This window comes from Pelobates fuscus, chromosome 10 (genome assembly GCF_036172605.1).
Source record: "Pelobates fuscus isolate aPelFus1 chromosome 10, aPelFus1.pri, whole genome shotgun sequence".
Classification (NCBI taxonomy): Eukaryota; Metazoa; Chordata; class Amphibia; order Anura; family Pelobatidae; genus Pelobates; species Pelobates fuscus.
In genome coordinates, this window is record NC_086326.1 from 71,991,576 (window position 1) to 72,018,394 (window position 26,819).

The 26,819-nt window shown below is 41.1% G+C and overlaps 1 protein-coding gene across 1 annotated transcript; it reads left to right on the forward strand.

Annotated features, from left to right (window-relative positions):
• Positions 1 to 2,808: 2,808 nt before the first annotated feature.
• On the forward strand, positions 2,809 to 25,357 carry LOC134574478 (cytochrome c oxidase subunit 5B, mitochondrial-like). The gene is made up of 4 exons (XM_063433574.1): positions 2,809 to 2,969; positions 14,522 to 14,592; positions 19,451 to 19,550; positions 25,066 to 25,357. Exons 1-4 carry the CDS (start codon positions 2,867 to 2,869, stop codon positions 25,176 to 25,178), a joined length of 387 nt encoding a protein of 128 aa, XP_063289644.1. The 5' UTR covers positions 2,809 to 2,866; the 3' UTR covers positions 25,179 to 25,357.
• The last annotated feature ends 1,462 nt before the right edge of the window (positions 25,358 to 26,819 follow it).

The following is a 26,819-nucleotide window of genomic DNA, read 5'->3' on the forward strand; positions in this document are numbered from 1 at the left end:
CAGCTCTCCAGGTAGGATGCCTGGGTGGGAAATTTAAATTAAATTTATATTATTAATTACTGTGATTGTGTGTGTGCATGTGTGTCTGTGAGTTTGTGTGTGTCTGTCAGTGTGTGTGTGTGTGCATGTGAGTATGTGTGTCTGTGAGTTTGTGTGTGAGTATGTGTGTCTGTGAGTTTGTGTGTGAGTATGTTTATCTGTGAGTTTGTGTGTGAGTATGTGTGTCTGTGAGTTTGTGTGTGTGTCTGTCAGTGTGTGTGAGTGAGTGTGTATGTCGGGGTGTGTGTGTGTGTAAGTATGTGTGTCTGTGAGTTTGTTTGTGTGTGTGTGTGTCTTTCAGTGTGTGTGTGTGAGTGAGTGTGTGTCTGTCAGTGTGCGTGTGTGCATGTGAGTATGTGTATCTGTCAGTGTGTGTGTGAGTATGTGTGTCTGTGAGTGTGTGTGTGTCTGTCAGTGTGTGTTTGTCAATGAGTCTGTCAGTATTTGTGTGTCTGTCAGTGTGCGTGTGAGTGTCTGTCAATAAATGAGTGTGTCAGATAAGTGAGTCTGGCTGTCAGAGACGTATGTGTGTTTGTCATTGAGTGTGTGTGACTGTCAGTGTTTATACACCCCTGACTGTAGCATGGCCAAGCGGAGTGTACCGTGGTACAGGAACTTCTGTTTACTGTACCTGGCAGGACTGACAGGTAAAGCTCACTGTACCGGGATTCGCTCCGCTCAGCCAAGCTACAAGAAAGGTTGGAGGCACACCAGGAAGGGGAGGGGACCACTATGGGGGTGGGTGGCGTACCAAGGGACAGGGAGAGGAGGAGAGAGATACCCTGAGGTACAGGAAAAGGAGGGAGGGGGAGAGGAACACTAAGGGACAGTAAAAGGAGGAGAGAGGGGATAGGAACAGTAAGGGTCAGAGAAGGGAGGGGACCATTAAGGGACGGGGAGAGGGGCTGGATGTGAAAAACACACAGCGGGGCTTGAGAAGGAAAGAGACACACACAAAGGAGCTGGGAAGAGTAAAAGACACAAAGGGGCTGGGAGAAAAGGAGTCACACAAAGGGTCTGGGAGGAGTAAGACACACAAAATGTGGGAGGATGTAAGAGTCATACAAAGAGGAGAGATAGGAGACACACCAAGGCAAAAATAGGAGATAAAATACACTAAAGGGAGTCAGATATATAAAGACGGGATAAGAAACACAAAAGGGAGGTTAAGAGGCACACAGGTGAAGATGTTTTTTGGGGGGGCAGAAAAATGCATCTTCGCCTATGTACCCAAAATTCTTTGCACCGGCCCTGTATGTGTGGTAGATAGTATCTCCAAAATTGGTAACAATTCCGGACCGGGAAGGAGAAAAATAGCAAATATAGCGCTCACTGTATCAAATAATAATAATTAAAAAATTCTGTAGAGGAGATGTACTCACATTTCTTTGAGCAGGCTTACTGCTCGATGAATAGGGCGCTGGTGGTGTAATCCCCACCTAGGATTCTTTAATCAAAGGATCTCCCCTGTCGGCCTCAGCACATGGGTAATGCTGTGGGGTCCCTATACCTGTGGGGCCACCAGGAAAGTGACCAGCGTGCCCATGCGGAAAGACGGACCTGGGCTGGTATAATGACAAAATGCTATAGGCCTGTGTTTATTTCCAGGGCTGGTGTTTATCCCCAGTCCGGCACTGATATGGTGTGATGTCCCTGTGTTATGCTTGTAAAAAAAGTGTGATTTGCCTATGTTGTACTTGCAATAAGGTGTAATGGCCTGTGTTATGCTTGTCATAGGGTGTAATGTGCCTGTGTTAGGCTTGCAATATGGTGACAAGCATTCCACTGGCACATCACCATCATCACACAAGTGTAAATATATATGTATGATTTTAGGCGGATAACAGATTCATTAGAGCAAACCCTATCATTGGCGTTATTGGGAAAGCATTGTATGAGAAGATTTGCGATTTAATGTACACTAGCTGATGGGAGTTCTCCTTGTAGTGGTTTCATATAGAGAGAAGGGGCTTTGGGTGACTGGCAGGACTCTGTTCCTAAGAAACCTCAGGAACTTTCAATTCCTCTTTATTCACTTTTTTTTTTATAGGACATGGAGGATGAGAAAACAAAATACAATGCTAGATTTATTTCTTTAGCTTCCCTTTACATGGTGGAAAACGTGGATGTTTTTTCATGATTGGGGGGGGACGCCGATACAGTTCCTCGTCAAGGGCGCTAGAGACCCTAGGTACACCTCTGCATGCAGACTGTGTCTGTCACAACAAGGAAAGATGTGGCTAGGGCTGCAACAAAAGAAAAAAAAGTTATTTAACTAAATGGCAGTGAATTGAGAAGTGAGACTTAAGAGGTATGAGTTATACACCAAAGCTACTTCATTAAACTAAAGTTGTTTTGGTGACTATAGTGTCCCTTTAAAACTGGATTGCCACCTCCATCCTGAGGATTGGTAGGTCTAAAAGAAATACACATTTATAACCAAAACTGATCGCTAAGTAACGGGTACTAGAACGCAAGTGATACACACTGCAACATTACAGAACTCGTTCCTCAAGAGTTCTAGGACTCACCCAAACCCCAGGGGTTTCCCTCCCACCATAAAATCAATACAATAACAAAGCACATACATGTTTCGACAAATGAGCTTAGTAAATGCCACATCCTATAAATCCATTCTGTCTGAATGCTGTGAAACGATTTTTTTCTGCAGCCCATCCATCTCTGCATGCTCTTTTCCAAACAGTCCCCACCCCCTATAGTTAGAGGCAGTTGGTTTGGCCCGTCAGTTATAAATACCAGTCAGTGCAGCTGCTCCTCAGCCTCCTGCGAAGTTTACCTCCAGCTGTCTGCGACGTGACAGAGAGACATGGCTTCTTCTTGGAGACTCTGCCAGCTTTTCAGCAGGGCTGCTGCTGCTCGCAGGACACTGTACCTGAGCAGACCATGCCTGAGAGCAATGAGTGTTGGGGGTGGGTATCTCTGCCTACGTGTGCTGCCTTGCTTCGTGTTACTTTGTTATTCTGGGGTTAAAGGGTTAACATGTAAGCTTTAAAATCACAGTAAGTTCATATGGTACACAGCTTGTCCTGCACTGTAAACACACTGTATCCCCCCCTGTGCTGCAATGCAGTGTGTGCCACTATGTATCCCAGTGAAGGGCAGAGCTGAGGTCAGTGCACTTGTCTACTTCTAATACTTCATGCACTCTGCACGTACTCATACTCCAATAGGCAGAGTGCTAGGGAGACACCCATTCCTTTATATGTCCCTTACAGGCTTTATGACCTTGGCCTCCAGCTCAGAGCTGTGTGTTTGTGTGTTCAGTGTGGTTTCACAATCTGCAGTGAATAAAGTGATCTGTGCCAAAATGGATTCAATCTAAAATCTGCTGCTTTTAGTTGATTTAGCCTCTGGGCCCATCCTTCTAACTATTTTGTTTCTCCTAATCTGAAGTTGGTTAGTCACGAGTCAGTGGCCACTGGCCAGCATATCATTAAAGTTTTCATAGTGCACAAACAAGTGTTGAAAAGAAAGTGATGAAATGTACAATATGCCTGCATTATCTTTGTGTACTTTTATTTAGTTTTTTTGTTTTTTGCTGTTTTTTTTTCTTTTTCAAAATAAAAAAAGTAGCATAGAAAATTGTCTGCCATTAGTTGTGCAATTTCTTCCCCCTCCGCATTATTGATGACTGGATATGCTGCTGAGAGGCTCCGCATCTGATAATGTCACGATTTTGTGACGTTATTATAAAATATAATGGATTTTTTTGTGGATATAGAACCTTCAGACATTTGTTTTATGAAATATTTTGCTAGGAAGGATACATTGAGATTTCTCTAGTACTTACGAATGTCCTTATGCTTGGTCTTGTAACTATCTTTTTTTTTTTTTTTTTTGTCAACTGGAACCCCTAAAAGACTGGCCTGCATATTGTTCTAGGGCTGTCGTTAACTGGTTCAGGAGGTGAAGTTGGATCTCCTTAAAGGGACGGTCACTGCCCAAATATGAAGAAAATATAAAAATCACTTTAGTAGATACACACCCGATGAAAACATGCATATATTTATTTGACCGTATATTGCAAAACATGTAGATTTCTTGTTTTGAAGCCTTTGTTAACCCTCCCCTTCTAATCCCGGTCAGACTTTGTGGCTGTCCAATCAGACTATCCAATGCAGCTCACTGAGAAGTCTTTGCAAGGCAGGTGCTCTGGGAAATTGCAGCCTCTTGAGTTTAGCTCCACTGAGCTATCCAAACCTGAGGTGCCAATTTCTTTTGAAATCTGCACTTTTTGTAAAATATGGGGAAAAAAGGGACACGCTCTAAACACATAAAGCACTTTAGGAAGCCAACGTGCCTCTAGCATTAATCAATGCTTTCCTATGTGGATTCCGGTGACGCTGGAAGTCCTCTTGCACAGCATGAGGATATCCAGCATCATTTAGGCAAAAGTCTTCTAAGCACCCGTAAGTCCTTCTAGTGGCTGTCTGGTAGACTGCAATAATAAAGAAATACAGAAACTGCAATAATTACCACTGTAGGGTTATGGGACATCAAGGTGGATTTCTTTTGATACCCTATTTATATTTATAAATCAATTTATAAATAAGCTATTTAAAAATGAGGTGGGAGGCGAACAAACATTGTGGTTTTTTTTTTTATTTTTAATTTCTACACAACGAGTGCAACTAAAGGAACAATACCCAAATAGATGTATTGGTCCTGATCATAAAAATATCTGATTTATATGTGGAAATTTCAGGAAAAATATTGGCTTTGAAAAGCTTAAAGGGACACTATAGTTACCAGAACTATAGCTTATTGTATTTCTTCTGTTGAGTATAATCATTCCCTTCAGGCTTTTTGCAATAAAGACTGTCTTGTTAGAGAAAATGCAGTGTTTACATTACAGCCTAGGGATAACTCCGCTGGCCGTTCCTCAGATGGCTGCTAGAGGTGCCTCCTGGGGCAATGCTGCACTGTGTGCAGCACTGACATTCAGTGTCTCCACTGCATATCGGAGGAAATGCTAATTGGCCAGGGCTGTTTTTGACTTCTGCCCCTGAACTGCCTCCTTGACGGTCTCTGCTAGAGATGTCCCGAACAGTTTGCTGGTGAACATAGCTTGTTCGCGGTCGCCGCAGTGGGCGAACATATGCGATGTTCGGTCCGCCCCCTATTCGTCATCATTGAGTAAACTTTGACCCTGTACCTCAGTCAGCAGACGCATTCCAGCCAACCAGCAGCAGACCCTCCCTCCCACCTCCATGACGAATAGGGGGCGGACCGAACATCGCATATGTTCGCCCGCCGCGGCGACCGCGAACAAGCTATGTTCGCCGGCGAACTGTTCGGGACATCTCTACTCTCTTCCAATTCAATGCTTTCCAATAGGAAAGCATTGTGATTGACTTTGATAAATACTTCTGATGATGTCAGCCAATGAGGCAGATCAGGGGCAGAGCCAGCAGATGCAGACTTGAATACAAGTAAGATTTTACTATATTTAGGGCGAAAGAGTGGGCTAGGGAGACTAGATTGTGTTTTTTACACTATAGGGTCAGGATTACATGTTTGTGTTCCTAACCCTAAAGTGTTCTTTTAAATGAGCACTCCAACAAAATTCTACACCATTTAGATTTATGCACTCCATTTATTCAATGAACCAGAATGACGCACCTTCTTTGCTGTGGCTGTCACTTCTCCCCTGATTGGGGTTATCATTACAAAAAATCGCAGCTAATCCAATGTTTCCCCACAATGTTTCGTAGAATTATAACGGAAAACGTGGTAGTAGACATAGAATGTGACAGATTCAATAATGGTCATATGAAAATATGTAGATTTGTGATTATCGTAAAAGAAATCTAGAAACATAGAATGTGACGGCAGATAAGAACCATTGGCCCATCTAGTCTGCCCAATTTTATAAATACTTTCATTAGTCCCTGGCCTTATCTTATAATTAGGATGGCCTTATGCCTATTCCACACATGCTTAAACTCCTTTACTGTATTAACCTCTACCACTTCAGCTGGAAGGCTATTCCATGCATCCACTACCCTCTCAGTAAAGTAATACTTGTGGATATTATTTTTAGACCTTTGCCCCTCTAATTCAAGACTGTCCTCTTGTTGTGGTAGTTTTTCTCCTTTTAAATATGGTCTCCTCCTTTACTGTGTTGTTTCCCTTGATGTTTTTATCATACCCCTCGTCTCGTCTTTCCTCCAAGCTATACATGTTAAGATCCTTTAACCTTTCCTGGTAAGTTTTATCCGGCAATCCATGAACCAGTTTAGTAGCCCTTCTCTGAACTCTCTCTAAAGTATCAATATCCTTCTGAAGATACGGTCTCCAGTACTGCGTACAATACTCCAAGTGAGGTCTCACCAGTGTTCTGTACAATGGCATGCGCACTTCCCTTTTTCTATTGCTAATACCTTCCCTATACAACCAAGCATTCTGCTAGCATTTCCTGCTGCTCTATTCATGCCGCCCTCTGAAGTCCTGAGCGCACTACAGGCTGGAGAGAGAAGGCGCGCACACAGTGCCTTCTCTCTCCTGCACACGTCAGACGTATTTTAATACGTCTGACGTATTATACAGGGCCTTTTTAGGGCCCTGCATGATAGGAAGTCCCTCTGGTGGCCGTCTGAGTGACGGCCACTGGAGGTATTCCTATCAATCAATGTAAACACTGTATTTTCTCTGAAAAAACAGTGTTTACATTAGATTGCATGCAGGGAGCTATAGATCATACCTGAACAACTACATTAAGCTGTAGTTGTTCAGGTGACTATAGTGTCCCTTTAAGTCATCAGAAATAATTATCCCTAAATCCCTTTCCTCAGATGTTGAGGTTAGGACTCTATCAAATATTCTGTACTCTGCCCTTGGTTTTTTTTTTTTATATTTAATATTTTTATTGTAACATAACTGGGTTATACATATAGGTATCAGCTTGGTAAGTTACATTTTTAAGTGCATACATATATGGTAGGAAAAGTGTTGTACACTTATACAGAAAAACAAGATGCATGATATAACATTATTCCTGCCTATCTTTTTATAATCTGGGATCAATTGCACAGTATGGTGCGGACTGTGGAGAGTCATCAGGTGAACTCGCATTAAATGGGAGGGAATGAGAGTCCCGAGAGAGTGGAATATACCCTGCAATTATGATCACTATAGAGCGATGTGGTGGAGTTAGAACAGAAAGATCAAAAATTAAAATTAAAAATTAAAAATATAGCAGTTCTCTGCATGGCATAAAATAGAGTATGGGTGGTCTTAGGGCCAACTTTAGCCTTAGCATTAAAGTGGTTAGGTGTACGTTCCCGCTACGGTTGCAAGCGTCTAGTGTCCTTAGGTGGTCCTGGTGTCGTGGCTCGCTTCTGCCTGTGGTAAAACGGCTGGATATTGGCAACTTCCCAAGGTGATGGGGTATGTTCCATGGAGGTAGGTGGTGTATGTCCCTGTACATTCTCCAATGCTGGCAGGTTCAGAGCTTTGAGAAAACGTCCCGCTTCTGAAGCTTGTGTGAGGTAAAATCTCTTTGCGCCGTGTTCTACCGACAGCTTTCGTCCTGGTACCCAGCTGTATCTGACTCCATTTTCTCGCAATAACTTTGTGACCGCTTGCACAGATTGCCTCCATATCATGGTGGGTCTGGAGATATCATTGAAAAAGGAGAGGCTTGCGCCTTCGAAGTGGAAGGTAGGTGAGTCTCGGCTGCTCGACTGTAGGAGCTGTTTGCTCTGAAGTAGCTGGAAGCTCAGGAGCAGGTCTCGTGGCGCTTCAGCTGGGGCCTTAGGAGACTTAGGAATCCTGTAGTAGTGGTCTAGTTGTATAGTTTTTGCTCTGGATGGTGAGAGCATTGCGCTTAAGAGCCTTCTGAGGTAATGTGGGACCTCAGTGTCTATTATGTCCTCAGGAACTCCGCTGAGCCTTGGGTTGCGCTGCCGCTTAGAGTCCTCCAGCACGGCTATTTTCTTCCATGGTGTGGGTGACCTGTTTGAGTCTGTCTATATCGGCAGACATATTGCTTTGTAGGTCTCTGGTGAGGCACCCCTCGTCCTCCAGTGACTGCAGTCTGGTGGTTATAGCCCCCATATCTTGGCGGACAAGTGCGATGTCGGACGAGAAGTAGGCCTTCATTTCAGCCAGCATGTTCTTAATGTCAGCTTTGCTGTCTAGCATGGTCTCCATGTGCTGTGTAAGGCTGGTACCTCTGTGTGCTGGGGTCAGCTCTGTGTTGGCTGTTCTCTGGCCGAGTATGCCACTGTCAGAGTGTACTGATAGACTCTCCTCCGAGCCAGATTCTGAGTCTCCCCTTGCGGGCGCCATTTTGGCAGCCCACTGGATCGGCGTGCAACGGAGCAGGGCTCCGATATCTTTGGCGGAGGACGCAGCTTCTCCTTTACGGAGTTTAGTCTTCTTCCCCATCTCTTCTGGTTCGATTTGGGAAATTTTGGAAGCGCTGTGGGTGTAAATTGTCTGGGTTTTTGTTGATCTCCCTCGGGAGCTCTCTGCATGTGCGTCCGATCAGGTCAGTGGCTAGCTCCGCCCCCCTGCCCTTGGGTTTTTACGTCTTGCATTATCTTGCACTTATCCACATTAAATGTCAGTTGCCACAACTCTGACCATTTTTCTAGTTTACCTAAATCATTTGCCATTTGGCTTATCCATCCTGGAACATCAACCCTGTTACATATCTTAGTATCATCAGCAAAAAGACACACCTTACCATCAAGACCTTCTGCAATATCACTAATAAAATATTAAAGAGAATGGGTCCAAGTACAGATCCTTGAGGTACCCCACTGGTGCCAAGCCCATGCTTTGAATATACTCCATTGACTACAACCCTCTGTTGGCTGTCACTCAGCCACTGCCTTACCCATTCAACAATAATGGAATCGAAACTTAAAGGAACACTATAGTCACCTAAATTACTTTAGCTTAATAAAGCAGTTTTAGTGTATAGATAATTCCCCTGCAACTTCACTGCTCAATTCACTGTCATTTAGGAGTTAAATCACTTTGTTTCTGTTTATGTAGCCCTAGCCACACCTCCCCTGGCTATGATTGACAGAGCCTGCATGAAAAAAAAACTGGTTTTACAGATGTAATTTACCTTAAATAATTGTATCTCAATCTCTAAATTGAACTTTAATCACATACAGGAGGCTCTTGCAGGGTCTAGCAAGCTATTAACATAGGGGATAAGAATATTAATTCTTAATTAAATCTTAATTAAACAGAACTTGCAATAAAGAAAGCCTAAATAGGGCTCTCTTTACAGGAAGTGTTTATGGAAGGCTGTGCAAGTCACATGCAGGGAGATGTGACTAGGGTTCATAAACAAAGGGATTTAACTCCTAAAATGCAGAGGATTGAGCAGTGAGGCTGCAGGGGCATGATCTATACACCAAAACTGCTTCAATAAGCTAAAGTTGTTCAGGTGACTATAGTGTCCCTTTAAAGATTGCAGTTTATTGATAAGCCTTCTATGTGCAACAGTATCAAAAGCCTTACTGAAATCTAGGTAAGCAATGTCTACTGCACCACCCTGATCTATTATTTTAGTTACCCAATCAATAAGATTAGTTTGGAATGATCTCCCTGAAGTAAACCCAGGTTGTCTCTGATCTTGAAATCCATGTGTTTTTAAATGTTCAGCAATCCTATCGTTTAACAGGATTGCTGTTTATCGTTTTACACCACTAAGCTCTTTTAATAACTTTGGGTGTAGTCCATCAGGTCCCATTGACTTATTTGTCTTTACTTTTGACAGTTGAAATAGAATTTCTTCCTCTGTAAACTCACATGTAACAAATTACTAGTTTATCCTTTTTCTTAACGGAGACCCCTTTCATTCATTTTCATCTGTAAATACTGAACATAAATATTAATTGAGGCAGTAAGCTAGACCTTTATCCTCTTCTACATATCTTCCTCCTTTAGTTTTTGTTCCAATTAATCCTTGTTTTACTTTCCTTTTCTCATTTATGGATCTAAAAATGTTTTGTCCCTTTTTTTACTGACTGTGCTATTTTCTCTTATGTGTGATTTGGAAGCTCTTATAACTTGCTTATCCTCTTTCTGCCTAATCTTATAGATCTGTCTATCTTCCTCACTGTTTTTTTTTGTTTGTTTTTTGTTTTTTATAATTACTAAATGCTAACTTTTTGTTTTTTACTATTTTGGCCACATCTGCGGAGTACCACAGTGGTTTCTTGAATTTTGTGCTTTTACTGACCAGCATAATGCAGTTTTCTGTTTCCTTCAGCAGTGCAACTTTTAAATCACATTTCTCTTGGACTCCATTCAAATTGCTCCAGTCTGATAATGACTCCCTTACACATTATAATTTTAGAAAAGTTTGTTTTTCTAAAGACTAAAACGATTTATGTGGTGACTCAGTCACTGTTCTTATATTAAACCACACTGACTGATGATCACTGGATCCTAAACCTTCACCTACAGTAATATCTGATACCAAATCTGCATTTGTTAACACTAAATCTAGTATGGCCTCCTTACGAGTTGGCTCCTCAACGACTTGTTTTAGCGACAATCCCAGTAGGGAGTTTAGATTGTGTGCTCCTGGCACAAGCAGCTATTTTGGTTTTCCAGTTTATATCGGGAAGATTAAGGTCACCCATGATGATAACTTCCCCCTTCATTGTCATTTTAGCTATTTCCTCAACTAGTGGATTATCTAACTCTTCTATTTGTGGTATATCACTCAACAAAGAGGCTTTCAAATGAAATAATCACTCTGTAGACATGTATCTCCGTAGACATGAAAAAAGTTAGCAAATGCTAAAAATAAAATATTCAATAAAAAGGAAAGAAACCCATACATAGCAAAAAGTAGGAAAGCCTGAATGTTCAAACACAGGAGCTACCTCATGCATTTCATACCTAGTGTGGTACTTGCTCATAGAGGACTCTCTCTATTTGGTGGATGCCTGTTTTTTTTTTTAGCATTTCTACAGTGGCACCAAGTGCTTTCCTGATTTTTATTTAAACTTGCATTTTTTTTTGTCATATTTAAGGCTACCTGGTTTTCTCTGTGGTTGAAGGCCTTTAGCCAGTCAATCCAAAACGTAAATGAGTTTTACCTTACACATAGGGAAGGTGTGTCTATATGTATGTAGGTATATGGGTTTCCTCCCTGCTGCCAATACTAGATAGACAAAAAACAAATATCGACATTATAAGATACTTGTAATAAAATATTTTGTGAAATACACACAATGCTATACATACTACATACCATCTTCCACAGGATAAAAAATAATCCTAAGCACTGCTTAACAGTGATAAGACAAAGTGTCACTGTCACTGTTTGGGGCTTTGCTGAAATTGCAAAGTCCCTCGACTGTGACATTTCTGCTGATGGCTGAGGGGGGCAGATAAAGGTGCTGCCATCTTGATCTGGCGCGAAGTCTTGTGAGATTTTGCGAGACAGCAGGATCCTCCATAGACACAGCCAATTCCAAGCAGCCGTCACTGATGACGCTGCAGGGATTTACTCTGTAGCTCTGCCTTGATTCAAGAAAAGTCAGGCGGAAGAGAAATTCAAAGTAGTCACTACTTTGCCTCTGTATATCGCTTGTGTTACAAATGGCTATTTGTAACTGGCCCTTTAAATGAAAAATTGCCCTGCTTCCCTGGATTGTGGAGAAGCCTATTTGCCAGCCTCCTTCCTTATGACTATGGCCCTGTGTGAGCGGTGATACCCCAGATGGCTATGCCATGGAGCCTATTCATATAATGAAAGACTATGGGAAAGACTTTAGCTCCGTGGCAATTGAACTGTGTGAATAGGATCTGCGCGCTATTTGGTAGTTTTGTGCGCTCAGATCCCAGCTATCTGGGGATATGTGAAATGTCTGTGTGTTATGTGTAAAATGTGACTTTATGTATTTTAAAGTGTTTTATGTTGTTTTGCAACCATGTGGTTAATGGAGTCTGCCTCTAGTCCTGGATAATTGAATTACTTCCCCCCATTGTCTCCAGGATAGAGGGCCCTGTAAAACCATGCTTCCAGAAGGTCAAATGCACATTTGTACTAACTTCTGAACCCCTGGTCCAATTCGTATGATTTTTGAGTATGTTGTTCCCCTGAATGGATTGATTGTGAATATGTATTTTTATGCGAATGTGATGTATATTTTGGGAGTTATGAATGTTGTGTAAAAACTGTATTTTTACTGTCTGTGATAATTATGTTAATCCCTTGTGTAGCATAATTATATCACAGACATAGGGGAGGATTTTGTGTGTAATTACTGGGAGTGGTTTTAATGATGTACGTGTATGATTGGTTGTTTTGTCCCGCCCTGTGGGTGGTCCTGTATTTTCAAAATGGTAATAAAAACCAGGCTGGGTGTTCCAGCACCTCAGACCTCTTCTGACCCTCTAACTTGCAGCCTCGACTCATGTTTGTAGGGGACAGCTATAATCACTACAGGGATTGCTATGCTCTGCATACTCCCTTAGCTACTGAGCTCTTGTAAGAGCTCTGGTTCCTGATCCTGCTTCGCTCGACAGAAGGAAGAGGTTCGCCTATTGGAACCTGGAGCCTGGTCGTAGGTCCAGGGCGCAGAGCAGACGGCGAGATACCAGCCCAGCAGCGGTGGTTCGTGGAGTTTGCAGTGCTTATGGTGGCTGCGGTGCTGATGGTCCTTGGGTGAGCGCTAGGAGCATCCTTTTCTACGGTCCAACTTCCAGCCAGCCTGGAGGCAACCGTAACAGCTTGACTGGGATGGAATTTTGGTGAAATTTCAACAAACACAATGAGTATTTAATAAAGATTCCATGTTTATGAAATACTCATTTTTCATGGTCATGAGTGTCGCTTTAAAGGGCCACTTAAGTATTTCAGACACCTTCATCTAATCTTCATTACTGCACAAGTTCCCTGTCCTTTTTTAATCCTGCAATATAAAACTTTTGTAGAAAGTGCAATGTTTATATTAGTTAAGTCCTCCTCAGTATAAACAGCCACTAGACAAGTTTCTGTGACACTGAAGTAAAACTCTTGTGTCATGAAAGCCCCTATTGAAAAAAGCATTGATTTGATGTCTTCCTATGGGGAAGCTTGGAAGCATGCATTATTCTCAGTGCATGCATATCCGGTCCCAAATACTCATCTATAAGGATCATTGGATTGCACCAATGTGGAGGAGACAATGACTTCTCAATGATGTCATGGAAGGAGGAGAGTTGAGAAGTGCAAAGGAACCATCGACACTGGAAAAAGAAGTAAAAATGTTTATTATTTTTGTGGCACGAGGTTTGGGTATACAACTAGCGAGAAGGACAGGGATGTATTTAGTATCTGTGCTGCCCTAGGCATGATGGAACTCGGGCACCCACTAATTTACATTTGCCCCACCCCTTCCTGTCAATGCCGCACCTCTTCCTGTTAAACGACTGACAGGCACACTCTGATGCACTGACATACTGATTTGACACAAATAATCACTGACATACATACACAATGATGCAGACACACACTGACAGGCATACACAATGAAGCAGACACACACTGACAAGCATACACAATCACTCAGACACTCACAGGCAGGCATACACAATCCCTCACACACTCACAGACACACACACACACACTGACACACAATCGCTCAGACACACAGATGCGCCCTTACAGACACAATCACTCAGAAACAAACACATTCACTGACACACACACGCACTCACTCACTGACAGACAGACACACACAATCACTCAGACATACACACACTGACATTAACCAATTCTTTTTCTATTTTAGATTTAATCCACCCAGCCTCCCTACCTTTGGAAGACCTGGGTGTTTTATTTTTTACCTGGGGTCCAGTGGGTCTTCTTGATGGGAGGGATGCAGGCACTTGGGCGGCTAACTAAAAATCCAAGTGGACGGGCAGCGCTGGCAAGCGAGCACCGATTTGTGAGCTATCTCTGCTCAGTTCCCTTGCGACCCGCAGTAATGCCGGGAGCCGTCATATTCCGGCTCCCGGCATTACTGCGGGTCGCGAGGGAGCTGAGCAGAGACAGCTCACAAATTGGTGCTCCCTTGCCAGTGCCGCCCGTCCACTTGGATTTTTAGTTAGCCGCCACCAAGGTAATACGGTATTTGCCTGAGCATTTCAGGGTGGCTTTTTTTCCCTCCCTCTGGAAAGTGCTGCCCATTGGCAAATACTTCCCTGGATAAGGATACTTAAGTGTTGGGAATACAGGTTTTACATTAATATAATATAAACACGTAGCACAAAATTTGCTCTGCAACAATTTATTATATGCCTTCTCTGATTTATGGCATTTTAGTTGGTATTAAATATGGAACTTTTACGTTGTTAAAGCTAGAATGATATATTCCTGCACTATAATGCTTTCTGTTCAGATTTTCCACGGCACGTGATGTTATTTCAAGTCTTCCTGTTGACATGTTAATGGTTTGCAGGATGGAATTATCACATAACTTTCTGTGCTCTGCAGCTCTCCCCACTGATGAAGAGCAAGCAACTGGCTTGGAAAAGAGAGCAATTCAGTCCCTGAGTAAAGGAAAGGTAAGAACATACTGAAGGCTTTATTATGACATTTGTACTTTACAATATGTTTCTGAAGCTACGCTTCTTACTATCCCAGAGTACCATAAACTATCAACTCAACTTCCATGCGCTTTTGTTCTTAATGCTCTTCTGTGACAGGAAAGAGTCATCCCAACAACATAAAACAAAATAGTTGTCATGTTTTTTTGGAAGAGGGTCGAGGGGTTTCAGAAAAAAAGCAGCAAGCTAGAAAACTTCCAAGCAGTTTTAGATTTTCTAGAAACCAAAAAAGTTCTATATTACGGCTGCTTTATAATGCTAGAACTGATGTGGCTTTTCAGTTACCTGAACAATGAATGAACCAATGCCAAAGTGAGAGGAAGCGTCCAGCATGTATTCACAAAACCATGAAACGGCATGGTTTTAATTCTAGCACATGGAGAAGCCACAGTAATATTTTTTCCATAGGCTTTCTTGGAAATGAAAGAACTTTCAGTCATTTGAAGTCGTATGGAAATAGCCTTGCTAATTGCTCCAAGGAAGAGTATTGGAGGCTGAGGATTGGCTAGAATAACCCAGATGGCTCCTGAATACATATATTGCTCAAGGTTAAAAAAACAAAACAAAAAACACTCGTATAAAAAGCTCCACCTTCCACACATCTGTTTCTGCAGTTGATCCAAAACACACATTAAGCATTTCCAATGGTTCCACAAAGTTGGAATGAAGCTGAACTCGATCTCATCCTGAGTAGAAGTTTTTCGCCAGCATTTTTTCCACAGCATACCTTAGACTCAATTTATAGCAGCTTTATCGCTGCCCAACTAAACATCAGTCGAGACTTGATAACTGGTGAAAGAAAGTACACTTTATTGCACAAAATGACACATTATATGGACCAGTATATCTTCTTTAGCCTGCAGGGGTAATAAAGGATCAACCCTCCCTGCCACTGTCAGGTCTGGAGTTTGTGGTCAAGCCTGGAGCAAGTGTGATCTATCACCTGCTGAGTTCTCTCCAGACAGGGCATCAGGGAAACTATAGCTCCAAACCCCCATCCCCAACAAAAAAACTCCAGCAACCAAGACATCTCCAAACAGCTCACCCTCTGTTACCCACTGTCCAAAGAGTGCCCTGATTCCACAATCGCCATCCAGTTAAAGGTTTGACCATTGAGTTCTGAACCGGTGCATACTTTCATACGGCTGCTACTTCATCCATGTCTCTACCTGGTGCTACTGTAATCGGCATCCTGGGTGCTTGGTTAGGATGGTGAAACTGGTCTTTGATGTTTTTCTGGATAGTCCATAGTCTGTAGGGAAGAGGTTGTCTCCTCAAGCCCCAGTAACGGGTACTTCCCCAAACCGCTCACCCCCTCAACTACCCACTGTCCAAAAACAGAAATAGGTGCTCACTACAATAGTGCAAAAGTGGGCAGCAGTAAATCAGCAAGGATTCCCCAAACATCGCAGACAATACAAATTATAAGAGTGATGAACTGCGCCCAAAAGGTGTAGTATAAATGTACAGCACCCTTGTGTTAATATAAATGCATATATTTACATATACCTCTTTGAGGTTGGTATATACAGCAATTTTTGTAACCTCAAAAAGAGAAAAGGACAACCAATAGTGCAATATGTAACTATATATGCAGTGCTTTCTATAGTGTATAGAGGACCAACTCACACTTTGCTGAGCTACTATGAGCTCTGCTGTAAATCGCCTGGGTGGTACAATCCCCGTCTTAGGATATGTCCAGCTTTGTTGTAGTTGCCGTCCAATATATGTAGGGAAAATAAAGCAGAAAAAGGCTTATGGTGTAGTATGTTTATACACAAAGTAGGTAGTAAATAAGTGGTATTCTACTTACAATTTCCAGAGCAATAACTCTGGTTCATCCTGCATATCCCAGGTAGGAATAATGCCACCAATGCTCTCCAAACCAGAACAAGTTATTGCTCTGAAAATTGTAAGTAGAATACCACTTATTTACTACCTACTTTGATTGTACCGTCCGGGCGATTTACGGCAGAGCTCTTGGTAGCTTAGTAAAGTGTGAGTTGGTCCTATATACACTTTATACAAAGCACTGCCTATATAGTTACATATTGTACTATTTGTTGTCCTTTATCTTCTTTTTGAGGTTACAAAATCGCTTAATACCTATATATGCATTTGTATTAACACAACGGTGCTGTATGTTTATACTACACCTTTTGGACATGGTTTGTCACTTTGTTACCCACTGTCCAAAGACTCGGACTGCCTTGATTCCATATAGTGTACAATCTCCACCCGGTTTAATGTTTGACCGGCCACTGATCCGATGTATAGTTCCATGCGGATGTCTTCTGTGCCTCCACCTCTGTAGCTCCTGCTACAGAGTGACTGACATCCTCACCACTTGCAGGAGGTGGAGGGGGAAGGCTAGGAAGACCTCTGGAACAGTGACAATAGTCCCTCTGGTACTTTTTAGCGTGTTTTTTGGCAGGGTCCTTGGTCTGTAGGGAGGAGGCTGGCCTCCAAGCCCTTTCACGAACCAGGGAAACATAGGCCTCCATTACAGGAAATAAAACCTTGATTCTGAAACAGCGAACGTTTATTATGTAGAAATGTTTTTTTACTGCACAGTATATTCTTGAACATGCAGGGTTTTTTTTTTTGGGGGGGGGGGGGGTTATCCTGACTTTTTAAAATCTCTCTACAGAATCACACAACACATCTTTATCATTCTTACTGTAAAGAATCTTTTTCGTTTCATATATGTAAAATCTCCTTCAAATTCTCAATAGATTAGATGTCCTATGCACAGTCCTGTCAATGAATAAGTTAGCAGAGAACGGTTCGTACTGACCCATTATAGGTATTTGTATAGAACTATCTTATCCCTGCTAAGACTCCTTTTTCTTGCCTGGACTGATTGCTAAATTATATTTACTATTTTTATTGCACTTTCATCGATATCCACGTAGAACACATCCACTATACGATTGTGTTGGTTTGGCATGGTCTGTTTTTCATAAACCAATGTTGATTCCTACTAATGTTATTCACAATGAATTCATGAGTATTTTCCCTTAAAAACAATTCATACACTTTGCCAATCACTGATGTTAAAAAGCACGCTCTACACTATTCTAAACATTTTGTAACAGTTTAACAGCGAAGATCCTCCCCGGTTTACTGTCCACATTAATTTTTCCATTGTGCGATGAGAAGGTAAGCATTGGGCACCACTGATTGGCTTGGAGCATCAGCTTATCCTCTCATCCTCTCGCAGTCCACCTGTTGTGTACTCAGAAAGGGCAGCCATTGATGATGTTGGATACTGTGAATTCTAGATTTGGGTAAAGCTGCCTTTTTATACGGAGCTATGGGATACCCTCTATATATGCCTCATGCTATATTAAATCAGTTTACCAGTGAAGTTAATGTTTAATTCTGAACATGATCTGTATACATTTAAATTGTAATACCATTTAAAAGTGTTTATTGGGATACTAACACGACAACTTCTCGCTAGCATCATCTCCTTCCTCTTTAACACCACTGTTAAGAAATAGAGCTTTCCTACTTACCAGGTATGAGGGCACAGAAGTTTAGGGGGGTTGAATATGTAGGAATCCAGACTTGACTCAAATCGACTATTTTAGGTATCCTCAAGTATTAAAGAAGCGGATGGCAAGCCAATAACTTTTTTCGAGAGAATGTCTTCAAATCAAAAAGGTCTTATAATATTTTCATCTAAGCTCAAACTCCAGACTAGGGGGAACTACAATACACAGACCTATGGGAGGCTGAATTCAGGGAGGTCCTGGAGGGTACCAACTGGGAAGCCAAATGGAAGCCTAATAATTCTACGTCAATTTGTAACATTGAAAGTCATACAGTCATACAAAGCCATGTATACCACCTAAGCCAAACTATTTTGCATAAACAAAAGCCTACAGAGGGATGTAAGACAACAGAACAAAAGTTCTTTAATAATCACCCCAGCTACAAGGAGAGCTTTGGTATAGTCTTGTCTACAGTTTGAGACACCACCCATGGAAATGGTGAGGCTGAAAACTAAGGATAACTATTTCTTGGATAAATTAGCTGCCCATGTTAGGGGTACTTTGAAAACTTCTTTACTAAGGTATGGGACCTACATTAAAATTTCCAGGAAGTGAGTCAAGGGCCTTTCTCTGATTGCCCATCTGTCGGCTTATCTTCTTTCTCTTCTTTTTCTTACAGTTTAATTTAATGGTTATGTACCATTTTATCAAAAAGTGGAGGGTGTGATGTTCAGTCCATATAGCTATTGTCACTGACAATGCACTGATTAGAAGTCAGTGTTTTAATTTTTTTAATTTTTTTTTTTGTTGTAGCTTCAAGCGAGATTAGAGGTCCATGAATAACAGAATGTCTCATCCAAATATTCTGAAAATATCATGGTCTTGATTTCGTATGCTTTTTGTAATGGCTTAGTGTGTCTCCTGGGTAATCTTGTGAGGTGACAGCTCTTTTGTGGAGGACCCCAGTGAGGATATTTTGGTGCTTGAACATGCCATTATTATCTTAGGTTTACTGTTATGCATTTTTTTGTTTTGTTTTGTTTTTATATATAGTTCGGGCTGTTACCTCTTTGTTATTGAAAACCCATGCTGCAATGCAATTTGTTTAAGGTCTACAAATCTGTATCGTTTGTGCAGTTTAAAATATTTTAAATTTCTTTTTTTTTTTTTAAGTGTTTACACATGCTGTCCAGAATGTCTGAAAATAAGTTGTAGATAAAATAGTTCAATTTAAAAATAAATGGCAACTATAAAAATGTATTTCATTGTTGTACTCTAGTTATTCTTGGGTAAGGTGTTTAATTTTTCTATTTAAGGACCCTTACAGCATCCTCAAACCAAAGTCCTATCTGGGAACCAAAGAAGATCCTCATATTGTGCCTTCCATCAACCAAAAACGAATCGTAGGCTGTGTTTGTAAGTACTAGGTTGTTAACAAATGGCTATTTGATTGTAATATAAAACGAAGTCTATGCTGTACAAAGCCACATAACTTGTTGACTTTTTTCCAATACAAACCTTCAAAAATCCGTGGCAGAATAAAAGAAATAAAGATGGTAAGAGCTGCTAATGCACCCAAAAAGGCAGTGTTTACATTGCTGCCTCATGACACCTAAAGGTGCTTCCTGGGTCAATGCTGCACAACTTTTCCCATAGACATGCATTGATTCAATGCATCTCTATGAGGAGATGCTGATTGGCTCGCCTCCTTGACGGAGATCATTAGAATTGATAATCTCAGCCAATCAAATGCGTTCCTGATTGGCTGATATCAATTTGCATGTCTGCCAAGGAGGTGGATTGGGGCGGGGCCAACATTGGCAGACCCGCATGTTGCTGAAATAAAGGAGAGTTTTTTGCTGTACTTAATGGAGACCAGCCACCTAAATAATGGCTTAAACACTATAGGGTCCGGGATACCCATTTGTTCCTGACTCTATAGTGTTCCTCTAAGTTTGGGTCCTGGGCTCTGTTTCTGTGAGCATATCACAACTTATTGGTATGAAAATGTGAAGGTTTTGTTGACACATTATTGCGTGGTCATTGCTGCTAGAATGGTTTGCACAATTTAAATGAGCATTGCACTTTATGGCAATTGTAGGCACTTTATTACACAAGAAAGCACTTTAAATAATTTCAAGCGCCTGGCATATTGTAATTTTTTTTTTTTTTTGTCAGTTTATCCAAATAAAGTTCCTTTTAATCCATTCCTGAAGGAATTGATTAGTCTTGGATTTAAATGTGGAGTCAATGACTAAGATTCCACATTTTGTACGGGTGTAAACTAAAAGAAATTTGATTCGGACAAACCAGTATTAGCCCTTATCCCATTTTAGATCTACATATTGGTCCAATGGAAAGCTCAGCGCTGGTCAATGAGTAAAGGACATACACATAATTGTGACAAAGTAACAAAGTGATGAGGACCCTGCTCATGAAAGTTCCCTGCTTTTGGTTTAGAAAGTTTATGCTATGATGCAATGTTCTATCTTGTGTTCTAAATGTTCCACCAAGCAGATATTGTTAAAATCTTAGTGTCTCCGAATGTTTATACATTGCTCAGGGAAGCAGTATATTGTGTATGGTTGAAGGGGTGCAGAGATTGTGTACAATTCCATTATAACAATTCTCCATATACATTTTAATGTGGGTACAAAAAGATTACTTCCAGTTTATGCATGTGTTTAAACATGTGTAAGGTACTTTTGCTTGGGAAAAATACTCAACCTATCAATGCCACCTAAATATGGAATTGATTATGCCACTTCCACATGAAGAACAGACTAACAGGTAGCCATCAGTGTTTTTGAGACACCATTTTTGCCTTGGACCGGAACCACAGGTGGTTCCACGTTATGACCCAATCTTCCTGGGCCTATTGCCAATATGTTTCTGACATGGTGGCAGTACTTGGTGGCTTGTGCTTCCTAATTTGGACACGCATCTGCAAGATAGGTGATTAAGAAAAGTCCCTCCCCTTTACCCTATAAAGGGCTTCCCCGGCAAATCCACCTCAGTTCTTCCTTGTCCCAGCAGGGGACGGATCAGGCGTCTGTTGAAGGTGAGGTACACAAGTTGCTGCCTGGGATAGGAAGCCAGATAGCCGCCCGGGTGGTAGGCTAAGCAGCATGGCTCCATCTGTGGAGGTTCCGGAGCCCTTTCTATTTAACTTTGCGCCGAGTATGTTCTGGCTTGGTGGGCAGGCCAGGGGGCGCCTTCATTATGTTGCAGGCCGCGCGCTTGCGAACATCGGTGGAACGCATGGCAGTGTGGTGTTGCGTTCCACCGAAGTTTCAGGTGCACTATTGCGCATGCGCGAACCAGGACTTCCAGGAAACCGACGAGTGCAGATCACTGTGCTGTTCCTGATAAGCTCGTCAGTTTCCTGTTTTATTTGTGATTGTCACATACTTTATATGGATTTGACTAACAAAATTTGACAATGACGGCCAAGATCATGGGTTGATCTGCTGTTTCCCTTATATCCTGGTGGCTTAAGCTTGGACAGCAGATCAGTGTCCTTTTGGTCCCCTGTTTAGTCCCATTAGGAAAAGGTGTATCTTTTATATAATGTCGAAAAAGGAAAAAAGCTCTGCCTCAAAACCAGTAGATCTTGGTCCGACAAGGGTAGGCATTTCTGACGCCAAGAAGCTTGGAGACGTAATCCTGCATTTCTATACTAAGTGTAGATAGCTCAGTGGGTTTAGACCTTGTTTAACCCTTGGGGTTTACAGGCAGGTTAATTTCCCCTGCAGGGTTGACTCAGTCCTTCATCCCTTTGAGGTAGATGACTGGAGTACCATTCAATGGAGTCACTTAACATTCCCAGGATGCATTTGGGAACTAGTATATATCTGAATGTCTGTCTCTTGCATGGCTTTTAAGTAAAACCTACTTGCAATCACTGGTTTCTTGATCTAGTTAGAGGGCACCGCTTGCTCTTTTCAAATCTGCCCAATCCATTATCCTCCGAACATCTGATACCATATTTAGTGTTCCTGTCGGATTCAAGGAGTTTGAGATATGGTTCTGTGAACCACGAAGTTTGTTGGGTTCCTTAGGAATCTCCTCATTATCAAACACTGATTCCTTTAAACTGGTTATGAAATTAAATCAATTGGTTCCTCTCCTGAGGTTTAGAATCAAAACTTCTGCTTCTGTAACTGATTCTGCAGAAAGGAATTTCATTGTGTATATAGATCAGATATATTTCCACATATCCATATTGCGTCCCCTCGAGGTTTTCTGAAAATACATGGATTGAAGAGATTTCATTGCTCTTCAAAACTCTCCCATAACAGCAAATTTTAAGGGAACGAGGCATTTCCTACATGATTTTGGCTACTTAATGCTAATTGGGACGGTTGCCATTTAAGTATGTTGCGGTAGCTAGCAGAGCGCTACAGCAACGCGCTTGGATACGGAGACGATAATGTATTTTCTTCTCCAGGGTTTTTTTGAGGTTCATGTTAACCGTAAAATGTTACCTATGCATCTACTGCACTCATGGAGGAATTTTCGTTTTATTAGTAATTGTCCTTTCCTTTATAAGGACAGGAAATGAGATTGCTAGGATGTCTGACATCTTCAATTCCTGTGGTCAACTGGGCAATATCTGGATATGGCTGCTACAGTGGAAAATTCTCCCCTCTGGATCAAAGTGTGGAAATCTTGGAATTGTCTCCTAGACTCTCTTTGAAAAAGCGGAAACTGTCCTTTCAGCCTATAGGAGTAATTTTCACCGCAGAATGCATCTAACACAGGCTGTGTCGCTCGTCTAAATTTTCTAATGTGCCAGCGTTCTTGGTCCTAAGAAAAATAGTACACTAATTTCAGAGCTCTTAAGGCAGTTCTTCACTCCCCTCACAAATTCAGATCTTGGTTGATTGAGGAACCTTGAAAAATGCAGTCAGACCATGACACTGTTTCCCTCACGTTAACAGACAGGGTGGTGCCAGAGGTCTGTTTCAGCTATGTACCAAAACGGTGTACTGGATCTCTGGGAGGTCCTCTCTTCATTCCACTCGTGTCGACAATGTCATCGCCTACAACCTCAGCAATAGAAATTGGGATCTATAGATCCCATCATGTTCACGGTCTACAGAAAGATTTGGAGTGCCCGGATAGACCTTATGGCAAAGGAGAACATGAAGATTCTCAGGTTTGCCTCTCTGTACAGGACAGTTTACGGTAAGTAGTTGGTCTATCTAAGGGTATTTCTTTGGGCTTACATTTTTCTTTTTCCCTATAGACTGTTCCCAAGACTTCTTCAAAAGAGGTGAACGGACAGAGCAGTGGTTCTGCCATTCCATACTGGCCAAACACAAGCCAGTTTTCGGCCTTGGTGGAAATTACTTTAAAGTTTGGGGATCTTCCAATCTTGAAAACACTTTTGGAAGATGGGATATCCTACTGAAAGTGTTTAATAGGTTCTTATTGACTGTAAGGCACTGCATGGTGGATCCTTCATCTCCTGAGTCTTCATGAGTCAGTCCACTTGTTGCGTATAATCTAGTCGTTCCACCTCTTTAACATGCCTTTTACATGAGGATTTGGGTAGTGTCCATTGTTGTAAGGAATGTCATGGTCTTCTAGTTCATTTGTCCGGTTGGTTCAAATTTACACTTCCTGCAGGAGATTTCCACAGGTTGGGCGTTTCCACGTTAATACCAAATGGTATTCCCGAAGTTCTTTCTGAGAAGGAATTTGGTCTTCGTATATACTGTTTAGAAGTTTCTCTAAAGTAATAGGCTTCTAAGGCCGCCCCTTTTACTTTGGAGGTCGTTCCTTTTAATATGCTAATGCTTAACCTGCATTCTTAATGGCCATTACCTCTGCCAAGAGTAATCAAACTTCTTGATATATCTTCAGTGGAATTTCTTATATTCCATCAGGGTTAACGTTTTCAACCTAAAACTTAAATTCTTTCAGAGTTATCTTTTAGAGCTGTTAATCAGCTCATCCTTCCATAATTATGCCACCTCCCCACTGGAACTAGATGGCATTTTCTAGAGTTTAAATAAAGTACATTTCAGATGTACCGATCAATATTAGCCGAATTCTGAAGATCAGATCACTTGTCAACTTCTGTGAAAGTTTTAAGGAGAATAAAGCCTCTCGTAATTTTATTTCAACAATCATAATTGCCTATGCTTCAGTAGTTTTCATTCGCCAGCGTCTTTCACAGAACATTCCACAAAGGCAATGTCCGCTTCGTGGGCTGAGAAAAGCTCTTCACCCGCAGAAATCAGCATGGCTGCTTCTTGGTCAGCTTTTAGTACCTTAAACGTCAAGCATTTTCAGGCTGGATGTGCTCTCTGCCTCTAAAACTGCATTAGGATACTTCAAGCTGTTATATCCCATACGTACTGCCACCATATGTCAGACAAAACAAATTTTTACTCACCGTAATTTTTTTAAATATTTGTTTAATATGGTGACATTACAAACCTCCCCTCTAAATTACAATTTTGTTTAGTGTGTTTGTTCTTGCTACGACTGAGGTGGGTTTGCCGGGGAAGTCCTTTATAGGGTAAATAGGAGGGACTTTTCTTAATCGCCTATCTTGCAAATGCTTGTCCCAATTGGGAAGCACAAGCCATACGTATTGCCACCATGTTAAGAAAAAATAATTTACGGTTATTTTTTTTTTATTAGAATTTCTTTTTTTTGTGTCAGTGGATATAATTATATCTGTGTAAGATTTTCATATATGCCTGTTTTTGTATAAGACATAAGTGCACTGGGGGTTTTATACACACGTGTGCCTGCATTTATTATAATAAAACATTGCCTTTGCATATTAAGTATGCTTGCCTTGCCCCTGCCTTTTACCAGAGGTTTCCTTTGTACCTTAAAGGGACACTTTATACAATAAAGTCCACAAACTTGAAAATGTAATCTTGACTGTAAATATTTTCTTTCAATGCAGGTGAGGAAGATAACTCGCAAATCATTTGGTTCTGGGTGCATGAAGGTGACCTTCATCGTTGTCCTTCTTGCGGGGCGCATTATAAACTAGTGCATCATGAACTTCCTCATTAGCCTAAATCAAGAGGCTCGAACACTGATTTTTACATTCTTTCAGAATAAAAATCTCACTTTATTGCACTTGGGGGACTTAATATAAAAAATTATGTTTTAACCACTGTCTATGTATAACAAACTCTATCCTTCAAGGTGGTGATGCTGTTATGAAATAAAGTAATATATTACATGGTTGACTGTTTTTGTGTGTGTTTTTTTTTTTTTTTTTATATAGAAAATAATAATTTTTGGACTTCAAAGTGTTTCAAAGCAGAATTTTTCTTGGTAAAGTGCAAAATTTGGAGATAAAAAAAAATAACCATGGAAACCGATGTAATCCATTTTGTATGTTCTGGGCTTTTAGCACTTGGCTATATTATGCTTTGAAAAATATCCTCTAATATATTCTACATTATACTTGTGGGAAATATGTATTGAGTTAGATAAATATTATCTAGATAGGGATATGACTGTGAATACAAATATCAATAAAGGGCTGATTTTCAAACTTTGCAGAACTTTGAGATTATGGCAACTATGATTCCTGATTACTTAAGTTAATGAGCGTGAATATTTTAAAGATCACAAGGTCATCTAGTTTGAAAACATGAGCTTTGAAATAACCTAAAAATGTGCACGAAATGCTCTAGAATGATCCACGATTAAGGCATTCCGAATTTGGTTCCAGTCAGGATAAAACCAAAACATTTACTGCTGGTGTGCCTTGAGAACTGCTTTGAGAATCATGCTGAAAGCGATGACATACAAGTATTTGTCCCCAATTTAAAATGATGCAGAATATTTTGATGCTCTAAAAGCAAGTAAATAATTACCAAAACACAAGGTGACAAGGGCTCTGCTCAAACTTGCTTACAATGGATTTATCATCCTTTGTCAGCAGTATTAGTAAATCTAAAGTGTAAAACTCTCCAAGTAGGAAGCAATTTCTACCCTTTGTGAATTTCCCTTAAAATGCAACCCTGCCTGCATTTAGCCTGACACATCTCCCAACATTACATAAAAGGATTAAACGATTTATAAAATTTTAAATTAATGGGTCTAGTTAAGAACCATAAGAATCAGTTGAAGTGTTTTTGGTGTGTAGATTATGCATCAGCATGCTGGGAGTGGCCCTTGCGTTTAGGGCAGAGGCCTGTTCTGGTGCTGCGGCCCTTTAGCAGCTCAACCTAGTCCCTGTAATAGTCAGCCTGCGCTTCTATATAGCAAGAGCCCATGGGGGAGAAGCAAGGAAGACCCAGCCCTGCACTCCTGTCTGCCTCAACCAGCAGCAGGATCCCAAGAAAGAAAAAATATTACCCAGACTGACACTTCATTTTTTTTTTTTTTTTTTTTTTATATCTGTGTCAGTGTGTTAATGGGTATGTATGTGGCAGTATATGTTCATAAATTCCAGCAATCAAATATTGTGACATGCAATCAAACTTTCTATATACACAACCCTGCTTTCAGACAAATTATATACACATGCCTTCATGCAAACACCAATACTACACACATACTCACATTTAAAAGACTACACACCCCTGCATTTCAATGGCAACAGTACATACAAATGCACTATGTATGCACCCGCTGCTTATATATGTTTATATTCAAACACGCATTGCTCACAAATATAACCCTACAAGGAAGTGTTGC

Excerpts from the sequence above, each read along its gene's own strand:
- LOC134574478 (XM_063433574.1), top strand. The coding sequence starts at position 2,867 with ATGGCTTCTTCTTGGAGACTCTGCCAGCTTTTCAGCAGGGCTGCTGCT. Across the intron at positions 2,970-14,521 it reads GAGAGCAATGAGTGTTGGGG|CTCTCCCCACTGATGAAGAG; the intron begins GTGGGTATCTCT and ends TGTGCTCTGCAG. Across the intron at positions 19,551-25,065 it reads ACGAATCGTAGGCTGTGTTT|GTGAGGAAGATAACTCGCAA; the intron begins GTAAGTACTAGG and ends CTTTCAATGCAG.